The 14,385-nt window shown below is 53.6% G+C and overlaps 1 protein-coding gene and 1 long non-coding RNA gene across 9 annotated transcripts in view; one reads left to right on the forward strand and one right to left on the reverse strand.

The window, feature by feature from the left end:
* The window catches only part of IGDCC3 (immunoglobulin superfamily DCC subclass member 3), a 42,357-nt gene that overhangs the window by 25,962 nt on the left and 2,010 nt on the right, over nucleotides 1–14,385 (forward strand). For 6 of the 8 annotated variants that reach the window (XM_023255189.2, XM_023255190.2, XM_045059152.1 and 3 more), the window contains 11 exons: nucleotides 7,379–7,523; nucleotides 7,887–8,017; nucleotides 8,455–8,592; nucleotides 10,172–10,330; nucleotides 11,472–11,637; nucleotides 11,892–12,139; nucleotides 12,326–12,490; nucleotides 12,744–12,935; nucleotides 13,089–13,193; nucleotides 13,673–13,811; nucleotides 13,962–14,160. In XM_023255189.2, the coding sequence (XP_023110957.2) occupies nucleotides 7,379–7,523; nucleotides 7,887–8,017; nucleotides 8,455–8,592; nucleotides 10,172–10,330; nucleotides 11,472–11,637; nucleotides 11,892–12,139; nucleotides 12,326–12,490; nucleotides 12,744–12,935; nucleotides 13,089–13,193; nucleotides 13,673–13,811; nucleotides 13,962–14,160 (1,787 nt within the window). Of the gene's footprint in view, nucleotides 1–7,378; nucleotides 7,524–7,886; nucleotides 8,018–8,454; nucleotides 8,593–10,171; nucleotides 10,331–11,471; nucleotides 11,638–11,891; nucleotides 12,140–12,325; nucleotides 12,491–12,743; nucleotides 12,936–13,088; nucleotides 13,194–13,672; nucleotides 13,812–13,961; nucleotides 14,161–14,385 lie in introns of those variants that run through there. The other 2 variants (XM_023255194.2, XM_023255191.2) reach the window with 2 other exon arrangements.
* Nucleotides 11,136–14,385, reverse strand: part of LOC111560808 — a 40,532-nt gene continuing 37,282 nt past the window's right edge. Inside the window, exon 7 of the long non-coding RNA XR_006599116.1 lies at nucleotides 11,136–13,862. This is a non-coding gene — a long non-coding RNA (uncharacterized LOC111560808). The remainder of the gene's footprint in view (nucleotides 13,863–14,385) is intronic.

Genomic DNA, 14,385 nt, shown 5'->3' on the forward strand with positions numbered 1-14,385 from the left:
TTGTATCTGGCTGCCCCCCTCCCCTGGCACTGATGCCCCTTCACCACACAGACCTTACAAATTCTGTCTTTATTCACTTCTCTGGAGGCTTTGAGGTCCTACCACTAATCCTCTGAGGGAAGATGGCTACCCTCTTGGGGAAGACTGCTTCTACCTCTCCCCCCCCCATTCCCACTACACTCTTCCCTCTCAGTTCCCTTTAACTCAAGATTCTACTAATTTCCCTTAGCAAGGATTTAACTATGTGTTAAGCACTTTGCAAATATTTCACGTTGAATCCCCTAGCGCAGCAGCACTAGCGACATGAGCTATTCGTCCCTATTTTATAAGTGACAACATAGAGGTTCAGAGAGATTAAGTAACTTGCCCAAGGCCACACAGCTAAGAGTGGTGGTGTTGAGTTTTGAACATGGTACTGTATGACTCCAGAGCCCATACCATTAACTGTCCCACTACCTCAAAACGCTCTTAGCAACTATTTCCTCACTGGGAGCTAAAATCTTGCTGTGTGAGGCTTTCTCTGCCATGCAGTGTGATAGACCAAGGTATGATCAAATATGGCCCTTGTGGGGAGGGAGCCAGCAGGGGCAATGCTAGGCTAGTGAGGTATGAGGAAGGGGGCCTCTCAGCTGGGGCGGCAAGAGAGAAGGCAGCTGGGCATCTGAGGCCTTCTCTTGGACCTGGACCAGCAGTGTCCAATAGAATTTTCTGTGATGATGGAAATGGTCTATTGGTGCTGACCCATAATGTAGCCAGTAGCCTACTCTTGGGCACTTGAGAGGTAGTGAGTGAATCAGAGGAACTGAATTTTTGAATTTTGTTTAAATTTAATTTAAATGTGGTTAGTGGCTACCATACTGGACAGCACAGGAGTACTCACTACAGCTGATGGCTGAAATCTGCTCTAAGTCCTCAGACCATCCCCAGGGAGCTCTGGCCATTTCTAGACACCCCACTGTAAGGGAGACTTGCCTACCTAGAGCTTGGCTAAAGGAGGGTCTCCAGGCTCAAGGCATCTGAACATCATTTCACATCACAAATAACTGAAAGAGTTGACGGTGTTTACCTCTTGGTTCCGAGATGTTTCTCTCGGAACAACTCAGACCTCAAGTATTTGAAGGGCTGTTGTGTGAAGAACAAAATTTTTTATCTTCTAGAGCAGCTCTTTCCAGTGGAAATATAATGTGAGCCACATAGGTAATTTTAAATTTTCTCGGGGTCAGTCACATTTACCAAAAACAAACAAAAACCAGGTGACAGGGCGCCCTGGGTGGCTCAGTCGGTTGAGTGTCCGACTTCAGCTCGGGTCATGATCTGGTGGTTCATGAGTTCGAGCCCTGCGCCGAGCTCTGTGCTAACACCTCAGACCCTGAAGCTTGCTTCGGATCTGTGTCTCCCTCTCTCTCTGCCCCTCCCCCACTCACACTCTGTCTCTCTCTCAAATCTAAATATTAAAAAAAAATTTTTTTAAACCAGGTGAAGTTAATTTTAATAATAAATTTTATTTTACTTAGTATATCTAAAATATTCCAACATACAATCATTATTTTTAAATATTTATTTACTTTAAGTAATCTCTATGCTCAATGTGAGGCTTGAACTCATGACCTTGACTGCATGCTCCACTGACTGAGCCAGCCAGGTGCCCTAATGTAATCATGATTTTTTAATTATTAGTAAGGCTTTTGCATTTTTTGAGGCAAGTCTTTATTTTTTTTTTTAATTTTTTTTTCAACGTTTATTTATTTTTTTGGGACAGAGAGAGACAGAGCATGAACGGGGGAGGGGCAGAGAGAGAGGGAGACACAGAATCAGAAACAGATTGAGCCAAGTCTTTAAAATGCAAAATATTATTTGCACGTGTAATAAATATTTTAAATTATTTATGCCTATCGATTACAATTATTTGTCCAAGTTGTTTTGTTTGTTTTTAATATTTTATTTTTGAGAGAGCACAAGTGGGGGAGGGGCAGCAAGGGGGGACAGAGGATTTGAAGCGGGCGCTGTGCCGACAGTAGCGAACCTGATGCGGGGCTTAAACTCAAAAACTGCGGAATCATAATCTGAGCTAAAGTCGGATGCTCAACCGACTGAGCCACCCACAGGCCCCTGTAAGTTTTAAATTGTGGTAAAATACACATAAAATTTATTGTCTTAACTATGTTTCTAAGTGTACAGTTCAGCGGCATGAAGTTCCTTCATATTATCGTACAAACCATCCCTACCATCCACCTCCAGAATTCACCTTCCAAAAGTGAAACTCTATTTCCATTTTATAACTGCCCATGTCCCTCTTACCCCAGCCCTGTGCAACCACCGCTCGACTTTCTGTCTGAGTTTGACCACTCCAAGTACCTCATGTAAGTGGAATCATATGGTGCTTGTCTTTTTGTGTCGGGCTTATTTCACTTAGCATAATGTTCTCAAAGTTTATCCGTGTAGTAGCCTGTGTCAGAATGTCCTTCCTTTTTAAGGCTGAGTGATGTTCCCTTGTGTGTATGTGTTTATCCACTCTCCACTGATGCACACTTGGCTGCTTCCACCTTTTACCTATTCTGAATAATGCTGTGGCAGATGCAGGTATACAAATATCTCTTTAAGACCCTGCTTTTCATTCTTTTGGGTATATACCCAGAAGTAGAATTGCTGGGTTATATGATAATCCTACTTCTTTTTTGAAGAACCGCCATACCGTTTTCCGTAACGGCTATGCCAGTTTACCTTCCCACCAACAGTACGCAAGGGTTCCGATTTCTCCACACGCTTGCCAACACTTGTTATCTTCTGTGGTTTGTTTTTGGTTTTGTTTCTGTTTTTGCTTTGACAGTAGCCATCCTAATGGGTGTGAGGCAGTATCTCATTAGGGTTTTGATTTGCATTTGTCTAATGCTTAGTGTCTTTTTATTTTATACTGAATCTTTGAAAACCAATGTGTATTTTTTACACTTCCATCCCATCTCAGTTTGGACTGGCCACATTTCCAGTGCTTAAAACCTGGCTCCTATATTGGAAAATGTGAGTCTGGAGGGGACAGTTGGAGGCAGTGGGTAGAAGCAGAGGGGATTCAGGCAGGTCTGGAGTATAAGGAAAAACATTACAATCACCTGAGCTGCCTGAGGAAGGGCTAGGCATCTGGGGCGTTACTGATCCTAGCCGGAATGGATACAAGGAGGGGATTGCTGTGGTGGCCTTTGGAGGAATCTGTGGTTCGTGGTTGTTGCTCTTGAATGGCTGTGTGAGTGGTGGCAGTTGGTGCCTTTAGACTCCCTGTGCCACCGACTTCTGCAAACTCTGTGTTTTGAACTCTCCATCCTAAAGTGCCACTGATCTGTTTGTCATCACACATGGGATAGGAGTGTGGCTATAGTCAAAGAGTGGGAGGCTGGGCTCTGGGGTTGCTGCCAGCTTCCTTCCCAGCACTTTGCCTCGACCCTTCCCTGCCCTGCAGCATCCCCCTGGAGCCTGTCTAATCAGATCCAGGCCTGACCTTGCCAGAGGTCCTGGACCAGGAGGAAAGTCCTCCCTCCCCTCCCTGAGCTGCTCTAGATCTGGCTCCCAGGAGACCCCCCCCCTTGGGTAATTTATAGGGGGTGTCCAGGAGCCATTTCCTGCCTATTCCTGCTCCCTTTCAGCCCGGGTGGATTGCTGGGCTCTCTCTGCCCATCTTTCCCCATTGTCTGGCTGTACCCATGATGGGGGCAGGGAGGAACTGGGAGAGTCCCTCCCAGACTGCTTGGGGACAAAGGTGCTTTTTCCACAAAGTCCCCCAAACAGGCCTTTGTCTTCCCTGTCACTGTCTCCGGCCCTCACACTGAAAGGGCCCTCCAACCACTGCCCTGTACTCCCTCCCATTACCAGCTGGCAGTGAGGGACCCAAAACTATCCCTCCGTAACCAAAAGCATCAACAGCCACAAGTTACAGCACCACTTTCACGTACACCAGCCACAGGCACAATACTGCCGACACCTGCCACACACAGTGTCTCCAGCTACAACAGTAGCCTGTGTATTCCATTACTAATCACCCAGTGGCCCCAGGAGGACTTGTTCAGGGCTCAGTATGCTCTGAGGTCCAGTCCTCAAGCCCATATGCCTATGGTTGCCCAGAGAGACATGATGAAGGACATCTTCCCTCTGGCTCCGTGGCCTGCTAGCATAAGCCAGGACAAAAACAAACTTGTGAGGCAAACCTGTCCCACCCTGAGAGACTAGAGGAGGCCTAAGTAGCCCCTAGAAACTTTCTCTCACTTCTTAAAGAAAAAACATGTTGCCTGTGAACTAGGAGTGAATGAAAGATTGTGCATTTGAACAAGGGCCTATTTATGAAGGCAGCGGGAGTCAGAGCTGGAAGGGCCCTGAGAAGTACCTGTTCCCCTTGACGGATGAGCAGACTGGTGCTCGGACACTGTCTACCCAGGGTCTCAAGGCAACCCCCTTGGACGTCTAAGGAATCCATAGGGCTGACCAGACCAAAGGGCTGGGTAGGAGTGAGGAAGGGGAGGCAAGAAGGAACCTCAGGAAGGGGTGCCTAGGTGTTTCCGTCGGTTAAGTGGTTGACTCTGGCTTTTAGCTGAGGTCATGATCTCATGGTTTGTGAGTTCGAGCCTCTGGTCAGGCTCTGAGTCTGCTTGGGGTTTTTTCTCTTCTCTCTCTGCCCCTCCCACCCCCCCCCCCCAATAAATAAATGTAAAAAAAAAAAAAAAGGAGCCTCAGGTAAAAAGGACCACCCCCTTCTATCACACCCTACTCCCCCGGACCACACCTGTACAGCCAGCTGGGCTCCAAGGGATGGGACTGAGGAACCATCTCTGAAGCTCCCTACCCACCCACCCACCCCCAACTTGGAATACGGTACCATCTCCCAACCAGTGAGAAGAGGCTGGTCTGTCCTGCAGTCCATTCTGGGCTTACGTGCCCTTGGAGAGTGAAAAAGTTGCTGGAGATCTAAGGAACCCCGGCAGAGGGCCTAGGCCTCAGTGCCCCCTTCATAAAAGGAAGGGGTTAGCTTCTAGATGAGTGTTTTTCAAGCACTTTTAAAGGCAAAGCTACCGTTCAAATGAAATGTTTGGCAGAATTGCAATGAAGCAAAGCTGACAGGTACAGCAAGATGCTGCTCTGGTGGAAGGGAAACGTGGAGCCCTGGGCAGAGGGGGTGCAGCTGCATCCAAGGGGCCCCGGGGGACCCTTAGGAGTCCTGTTGGCCACCATGTGAAGAAGAGTATTGGGCTGGCTTCTTACCTCTGACTGCTTCCTACTTGAGCATTCCTCTCTAGTACACATTCAACCCATGCTGTTGTCCTTGTATAGTTTTGAGGGGAGGGGGGGGCAAGATGGTAGAGGCCAGACTTGCTCCATGTCTAGCGCCCCGAGAAGCAGCAGTCCTTCCCCTTGTACTGTCAGGCCAGCCCCTCAGTCGAGGCTCCCCCGGGGAGCCCAGGCTGGGGGCTAGAAACACAAAAGGATTGGACTCCTTAATGAGGAGGCATCTGTAGTCAGCAGAGCCATTAGTCCCTGCCCCAGGTCCCTGGGGGGCTGCAAGCTCTTCTCCAGCTGGAGTGAGGAGGGGGAAGGTAGCGCCCCAGCTCCTGAATGGGCAGAGCCCAGGGCACACAGACAGCAAATCCAGGAGCATAGGTGCCCCCTCCACTCGCTAGGCCTGCATCCAGCCCTGCCCTCCTGGAGGTTGAGGTCTGCAGGCAGCAGAGGGGATCCAGCAGTGACTTGGCCCCCTCCTACACGCTCCTGGGCTGACCTGCAGGTCCTTGGCCAAACATAGCCTTTGGCCTGAGAGAGGGCAGGCTGACCCTCTGGGGATCCTCTCCCCAAGCCTGATGGGGACACCAGCTGGGATACTTGCCCCCACCTCCTGCTCTGAGGGCCTCCTTTATAAGACTTCTACCTTCGTGGGAATACATGAGATTATCTGCACAGTACCAGAATCACACACTAGCCACAGGAGCTGAGAGATACAAATCCCCATTCAAATCCAGCCATAGACACATCCATGGACACATCCATGGACACAGCCACATCCTCCCAGAGAAGACAGCTCTGCACACATGTGCAAGGAGCTGCTCACACCCATCAGCTGCACTCCCAGGAGGCCCTGAAAGAGGAGGAGGCAGGGCGGGGGATTTTTATGCATGTTTATATTTAATGAACCACATGCAAATGAGATGGAGACCGTGCCACAAAAGAGTCAGCCCCCAGAGACTCTGGGAAGAAGGGTACAAAGGCTCAGCCTTCTGGGGCTGCCCTGGAGTCCTGAACAAGCCGGTGGATTGAGGGGGCCCGAGATGGGGTGTGCCCACCCACACCAGGGAACCAGGGGCAGGAGCCAGGACAAGCTCCAGCGCCCAACCTGCTGTGGGGGGAGGGCTCCTTCTGGGAGGGGATGACTGTCCCAGTTGATGGAGTGCCGGAGGGGAGGGGCTGCCTGCCTGGACAGATGGTGAGCCGCCTTCCCGCACTTGAAGCAAAGTGGATTTTAATGAAATCGCAGCCCTGGTGCTGAAGCTGGGAACCCACGTGGGAGGGGTGCCTTCCCTGGGTTTACAGCGTGGGGTTGGGGCTGGGTGGGAGTGAGGGTGGGTAGACACACTTAACTAGCCTGAAATGGGGTGTGGGATGCACCACAGCCCCTCTGCCCTGGGCTATGCAGACCAGAGTTCAAGCAGTTCAGATCCCCAAAAGGTGGGGAGGGGGTGTCCCTGAATATTTATGACACATTGAAATGTAGATTGTAGGTCTGACAGTCTTCTGTGAAGCTTGTCACCTTGGATGGATATACCACTCTCTCGGGTGCATCGAGAGACTGCAGAAGAACTGGAGACGGGGATGATGAGGAAAGGCAAAAGAGGCTGCTGGGCGTGGTCATAAAACCAGGGTTTAATGACTGGTGTCTCTGCTGGGTGACACTGGACTGTTTCCCCTCTCTAGCCTCAGGTTCCTGGTCCGTAAACCATGCAGCATAATCCTCCAGTGTTGGATACCTTAGAGGGGGGTTATAAAAATAAATCTGGAAGCAGCTGAAAAAGTGGGGAGTGGGACTTGGGAACAGGGCTTTCTCTGACTGGCCTTTGTGGATCGCCAGCCCGAGATCGCCTTGTTTGAGGTCTGGCATCCAAGAATTTGTCCAGACCTTTCTCAGAGTGTTGCAGCCCTATGCCACCTCCTTCCCAGGGTAGGAGGCAGGGTAAGTGACGAGGTGTCCCCCACGCTGTTGCCCTGCGTCTACCAGCTCCAGGAAAACTCCATGATCCTCGGCAGTGAGTTCCAGGGCTCCAGGAAATAGGACTATGACGCACACACCAACACTCTTTCCCCTCGCACCTTGGCCATATGCCTCTTCCATACACACATCCCTGTGTTTCCCCAGCCATGTCCGACTTCCACGTGCATCCTCAGGCCACCGTGGGAGAGGAGGGCGGTGTGGCCCGCTTCCAGTGCCAAATCCACGGGCTGCCCAAACCCCTAATCACGTGGGAGAAGAACAGAGTCCCCATTGACACGGACAATGAGAGGTGAGCCACACGAGGGAAAGCTGGAGGGAAGATGGGGAGGCAGGCCCAGTGTCTGGGCTCTGAGGGACCTCATGCAGCCTCTGGGCTGGTGCTGTGTGGAGATTAAGTATCCACATGGCTGGCAGGGCCCAGATTTGATGCTCGGTGGATTTATTTTTAAAGACTGCGTGTGACTGTCATCAGGGCTAGAATTGTGGTGCATCCACCTGCCAGAGTCCCAGCTTGTGTGTGTGATGACGATGGTGATGACAGTGTTGATCTCAGGACAGCACCTGCAGACTGGGCCGTGATGTCAGTGTCCATGTGGCCGACGATGGTGACGGTGGTTGTGCTGGTGGTTGACTGTGCCCTTTGCTCCAACAGGTACACATTGCTGCCCAAGGGGGTCCTGCAGATCACAGGACTTCGGGCTGAGGACAGTGGTGTCTTCCATTGCGTAGCCTCGAACATTGCCAGTGTCCGGGTCAGCCACGGGGCCAGGCTCACCGTGTCAGGTGAGGCTCTTTTGCTCTGCCTAGTTCTGCCCCTACTGCCTCCTGACTTCTCCTCACTCTCCAGTCAGTCCCGCTTCAACTGACCCCTGGAGATTTATCAGCCAGGTGTATGTAGAGCACCTGCTAAGCACAAAGCTCTGTGTTCCTTGTGGTGAAGGTTCAGATGGAATGAGGCCTGCTCTCTGGCTCAGCTCTACCAGGGGAAGCCCATCCTCTGCTTAACCTGGGGGCTCTCCCATTGCCAGAGGCCCTGGCAAGGCTGGGTGAGGAGGGGTGGATGTGTGCCATGCCCTGGGGCCCCTGGCATCTTCTGTCTGCCCACAGGACCTGGTTTCTGGGCAGGATCTTGTTGCCCATTCCCCATGTCCTGGGTTGTGGGTGGGATGAGGTGGGAAGGGTCACAGCTGAAGTGAAGAAACATGGCATCTTCCTCCCAGGCTCAGGCTCCGGGGCCTACAAGGAGCCAATGATACTCGTGGGGCCTGAGAACCTCACCCTGACAGTGCACCAGACTGCGGTGCTTGAGTGTGTCGCCACGGGCAACCCGCGCCCCATTGTGTCCTGGAGCCGCCTGGGTGAGCCTCATCCTATAGCCCCAGCCTCTCCCACCCTATCCCACCCTCTGGGAGGGCGGTCTCATCACCCAGCTGTGGGGGGGGGGGGGGAATTTGAATCCTGTTTGTTCTCCATGGGGGTCTGTGCTCTCTGGGGCCTTACGGAGGGGCTAAGTTCCCCTCTCCTTGGCAGGACTGGGGAGGGTGGCCTGCCCACCACATTCTCCCTCCCCCTGCGAGGATGGCTTAGCTCCCTGGGTTACCTCATCCAGTCCCCAGCAGTCCTGCGCTGTTCCCGCCTCCAGGCTCCTCTCTCAGTGGCATCAGGCTCTCCAGAACCCCTCAGCAGCGTTCTTTCCCCAGGTTCTTTTCCCTCCTGTGTGTCCCTGCCTTCTCTATCCCGGCTATATTCCCCAGTGGTGCAACTCCAAACCCCTCCAAGTCTCAGCCAGTTGTCACACCCTGTCTCTGGGCCCCCCAGTCTCTAGCCTGGCCCCCTAAATCCCCAGCCTAAATCCCTAGGCAGCTGAAGGAGAGAAATGAAAGGGTGCAGATGGGCCCACATTGTCTGAGTGGAAAGGTCACTAGGGGAAGGAGAGTCTGGAGGGGATGGGGTGGGGTCGCATTCACAAGGAGACTGTGCCACATTGTAGCAGCTGAGTGATTGGGGAAGGAGGGGGCAGCAGGCAGGATAATGGAGTAGATTTCACCACTTCAGGGACTGAATGGGGAGCTGTCTCCTTGCATTCTGACTGTGCTAATCTGATCCTGGGGTGAGGGCGGGGGGGGGGGGGGGGGGGGGGGGGGGGGGGGAAGGGCCCAGTCCCTGGGAGAGCCTGGAAAGAGTGAAGAGTGGCCTCACCATTAGGAGGAGCCCATAGGCACTGCAAGGACCATCTGGCCCAACATTTCCCAAAGCATGATCTGCAGGGAGGAAATAATGGCTTGGTGGTCTAACATCTCACAAGTTCGGGAAACAGATTTAACCAGGTCTCTTTGCTGTGGGACTTCTCAGAGGCGTTATATTAAAGGGCAATGTGACAGTCCATGAGTAGAATGAAAATTTGAGCATGGAATTTTTTTCAGGAGAGACAAACCAGGCTGGGAAACCACCCACCTAATCCAAACCCCCTACTTTCCTAAGAAGGGACTTAAGGGTCACCAGTGAATCAGTAAAAATGCTAGAATTAGGGCCCAGGTCTCTGCTGCTAGGCAAGAGTTTTCAGTGCTGCTGCTGCTTTTTCCACAATACTGTGATGCTTGGGAGAGAAGGTGCAGAGGTCAAAGATTGAGGTTCCTTGGGGGCACCTTGATGGCTCATTGGTTAAGCATCTGACTTAGGCTCTGGTTCATGAGTTCGAGCCCACATTCGGACTCTGCTGTCAGCACAGAACCCACTTCGGATCCTCTGTCTCCTCCTCTCTCTGCCCCTCCCCTGCTCTCTCTCTCCTCCTCCCCCCAAATAAAAAACATTAAAAAGTAAAAAGATGGAGGTTCCCTGGAAGACTGGTGGAATGTCCAACGATCTGGACCATTCCTCACTTCCCCTCTTCCACACTTACCTCCCTGACCCTTCCTCACTCCTGCTTCCCCTTCTCAGATGGCCGCCCCATTGGGGTGGAGGGCATCCAGGTGCTGGGCACTGGCAATCTTATCATCTCAGATGTGACTGTCCAGCACTCCGGCGTCTATGTCTGTGCAGCCAACAGGCCAGGCACCCGGGTGAGGAGAACAGCACAAGGCCGGCTGGTGGTGCAAGGTACGGACCTCCCCGGCCCCACAGCACCCTCCTCCTGCCCCATTCCTTCCTCCCTTCATCAACATCCCTGGCACAAGCTCAGGGCTCTGTACTAACCTTAACCGTGGCCCCTGCCCCTCCCCAGGCCTCCAGGCCAGGCCAAAAGGCAGCTCCCACCTTGCATTCACAAGAATGGGGAAGGCATTCTGGGTTATCGACCCCCTGTGGGTCCCACTGGCTGTCCTTGCCATCCTTCCACCCCCCCACCTCCATTTTATAATCTCCACTGATTCCCCCAACCCCATGTTCTTCACACGTGTCCCCCCTCCCACGTGCTGTTTTCATTCACACACATGTGGCACCTGCAAGCTCACACCTGCTTGCACACTCTCAGGTGTTTGTCATTCTCACACTCACACCCAGCCACATGCACACACACAGCTGGTCTCCATGCGCAGGGTGTGTGGGGAGGGGGCGGGTGTTAGCCTCTGAAGCTGATCAGGTCCTTCTGTCCATTCTCCTGTCCTGGGGCTCAACTGTCCCCATGAACTGGGCTGAGATCCCTTCTCAGGGGTTTTCGGCTGTGGCTCCCTCCCAGAGAGCTGGGGAAGGGGTGGGAGATAGAGGAATTAGGACCTTAAATGCCTGTTTGTTTAGCATTCCATGTGCCGTTAATCTGTCCAAATGAAAGTGATGGAGCATTTCATTTCTCGGGTGTTAATGGAAGCTGGAGAACTGGGATTGGAGGAGGGCGGAATTGAATGTAGGGGTGAGGGGAGCTAGTTCGGAGGGCTCATCCATCTCCCCGTCATTACCGCCTTGGAGGTGCAGCCAAACCTATTAGCACATTTATTTATTTAACAATTTCCTGAACAGGGAGCTCAGCTTGATTGCTTTCGGATACAAATGTCAGTCTTTTAAATAGTCATTAAAATGGAGTCCTCTCCTGGGTCTGCCTCTCTGGGGCTAGTGAGGTGGGGCCTGCCATCATCTCCCGGAGCCTGGGCCAGGGTGAAGGGTGGGCCCCATCTGGAAGATTCTCCCCAAGGACGTGTTTCCTGAGGCTACCCTGTCCCCATCGGCACCCCATCCCTTCACTCACAGCTGTCTTGTCTCCCTACACCTACCCCTCACGGCTCCTTGTGCTCCTCTGTGTCCCCAGCCCCAGCTGAGTTTGTCCAGCACCCCCAGTCCATCTCCAGGCCAGCTGGGACCACAGCCATGTTCACCTGCCAAGCCCAGGGTGAGCCGCCCCCTCATGTCACATGGTTGAAGAATGGACAGGTGCTGGGGCCAGGAGGCCACGTCAGACTCAAGAATAACAACAGGCATGTGTGTGGTGTGTGCCGGGGTGAGAATGCGGGAGGATGTGGGAAAGGGGGCCTGGATGAATGGCCAGAGCAGGCTGTGCCCTTGTGCCAGGAAAGAGCACTAAATTAAGTCTGCAGACTTGGGTTTGAGTCCTGGTCTGCCACTGGCTTGTGGCAAGATCTCAAGACAAGTCTCCAGTGGGGTAATCTGGCCAACTTTTAGGGGTACTCTGCCACGGAGAGGGGATCTGAGGCTCTCCCTCCCCCTGCAGCACCCTGACAATTTCTGGAATCGGCCCTGAGGATGAGGCCATCTACCAGTGTGTGGCTGAGAACAGTGCTGGCTCCTCACAGGCCAGTGCCAGGCTGACCGTGTTATGGGCTGAGGGGCTGCCTGGCCCCCCCCTCAATGTGCAGGCAGTCTCTCTGTCACCCACTGAGGTCCGTGTGTCCTGGAATGAGCCCCTGGTCAACACCAAGGAGATTATCGGCTATGTCCTGCACATCAGGAAGGCTGCTGGTGGGTGAGGGCTCTGCAGCCCCTTCTTTTTATTCGCTGTTTTTCATCCCTTTCAATACTGCATGTCCTGACCAAACACCTTCCCTCCACTGTACCCCCTGCACACTGGATGCCCTCATTTCACCAGTGCTGGTAAGACTGCCTCATGCCCCTTACATTGCCCCTCCCTACCCTTCACCTCCCCAGACCCTCCGGAGCTGGAGTACCAGGAGGCAGTCAGCAAGAACACCTTTCAGCACCTGGTGAGCGACCTTGAACCCTCCACTGCCTACAGCTTCTACATCAAGGCCTATACCCCAAGGGGGGCCAGCTCAGCCTCTGCCCCCGTGCTGGCCAGCACCCTGGGTGAAGGTGAGGTCCAGGTATTAGAGCAAAACACCACACACGCTTGTTCAGGTTGTGCACTACACTGGGCGCCTGGCCGTGAGGCTGAGTGGGGGCTGGGTCTACTTGGAGAAAGGGGCGTCCTTTTCCAACTCTTGTAAAGGTATCTTTGAGCAAGTGGAGGCCTGGGGGGCAGAGGCCAGAGAGCTGCCAGGCTCTTGAGGGTATGGGTCACGGTGGAAGGTGGTAACCCCCCTCACATCTTGGTCTCTGCCTGCAGCACCTGCCCCACCCCCGTTGTCCGTGCGGGTCCTGGGCGGCTCCTCCCTGCAGCTGCTGTGGGAGCCCTGGCCCCGGCTGGCCCAGCATGAGGGAGGCTTCAAGCTGTTTTACCGTCCAGCAAGCAGGGCCTCCTTCACCGGCCCCGTCCTGCTGCCTGCAACAGTCTCCTCCTACAACCTCAGCCAACTCGGTGAGGCAGACACAGACCACGTGTGGGGAGCTGGGCAGGGGTGCGGTGCCTGGTGCCAGGAGGTGGGGCGCAGGGGTTCCCTGTGTTTCCCTGCTGCGACAGAGCTGCCTGTGGGGGCTGAGGTCACTCAGCACAGCACTGCCTTTCCCTCAGACCCCACCACGGTGTACGAGGTGAAGCTGCTGGCCTACAACCAGCATGGGGAGGGCAATGCCACAGTCCGCTTCGTATCTTTGAGAGGAGCATCTGAGAGGACAGGTAGGCGTTGGGGAGGGGTTGTGGGGCTAAAGACTGGTGCTCAGGGAGGGAGGCCAGGTGTTGAGTGAGGAGGGGGACAGGGATACAGGGAAGGTAGGAGAGTGTAACAGTGCATGTGGCCCTTGAGAACATAGGCTTGGATTGGAGTTTGAAGTTCAATGGAGTGTGACCTTAGGCAAGTTACTTAACCTCTCGGAGCCCCAGTTTTGTTCTCTATAAAACAGAGATAATAATACCTACTTTATAAAGCTGTGGTGAGGATGAAATGGTCCTTGTAAAGTGTTATTCCCAGTATCTGGCACAAAGTTAGTACTCAGTAACTAGTAAAGAGAACCGAAAAAGTAGGCTGGGGTCCTATAGGCAAAGACTATGTAGACACGGAGGTAGCTATGGCTGAGGGAGGAGGAGCCCCAGAGGCTACGTGTCCCAGGTACTTCAGGCCAAGAGAGCCACAACTCCCAACCATCACCTGCCCCTAGCCCTGAGCCCACCATGTGACTGCCGGAAGGAGGAACCCACCAACCAAACGTCCACTACAGGCATCGTCATTGGCATCCACATCGGGGTCACCTGCATCATCTTCTGTGTCCTCTTCCTCCTGTTCGGTCAAAGGGGCAGGTGGGTCCTGGGCAGGAGGGGCAGGGATGGCCTGGAGAAGGTGCTGCTATACTGGAAAGCAGAGTTGGGGGCTCATTGTGTCCATCCTTCTGTTTTTGCCCCATCCCCCCCCCCACAGCCCTCCCCCTAACTCTTGGCTCACCCCCTTAGGGTCCTCTTGTGTAAGGATGTAGAAAACCAGCTCTCCCCTCCTCAGGGCCCCCGGAGCCCAAGGGATCCTAGCATCCTGGCACTGAATGGGGCAGGACGGGGAGAGCGGGGCCGAGACAAGAAGCGTGTGGACATGAAAGAACTGGAACAGCTGTTCCCCCCAGCTGGGGCAGCGGGGCAGCCGGACCCCAGACCCATGGTGAGTGCCCCCACCTCGAGCAAGCCTCTGCTTCAGGCTCTGACAGCTTCCCAATCCTGCCCTCCCTTCACCTCGGTCATCAGCCTTCACCAAGCTCCAGGCACAAAACCCATGGCTGGTGCTTCTGTCTGAGCATCTGAATCAGGCAGAGTGGTCTAGAGACCCTAAGTCCCAAGTGGGATTGGGTCCAGAGCCTGACCCACTGGCTGGGGACTCATGGGCTCT

The sequence above is a fragment of the Felis catus genome, chromosome B3 (assembly GCF_018350175.1).
Source record: "Felis catus isolate Fca126 chromosome B3, F.catus_Fca126_mat1.0, whole genome shotgun sequence".
NCBI lineage: Eukaryota > Metazoa > Chordata > Mammalia > Carnivora > Felidae > Felis > Felis catus.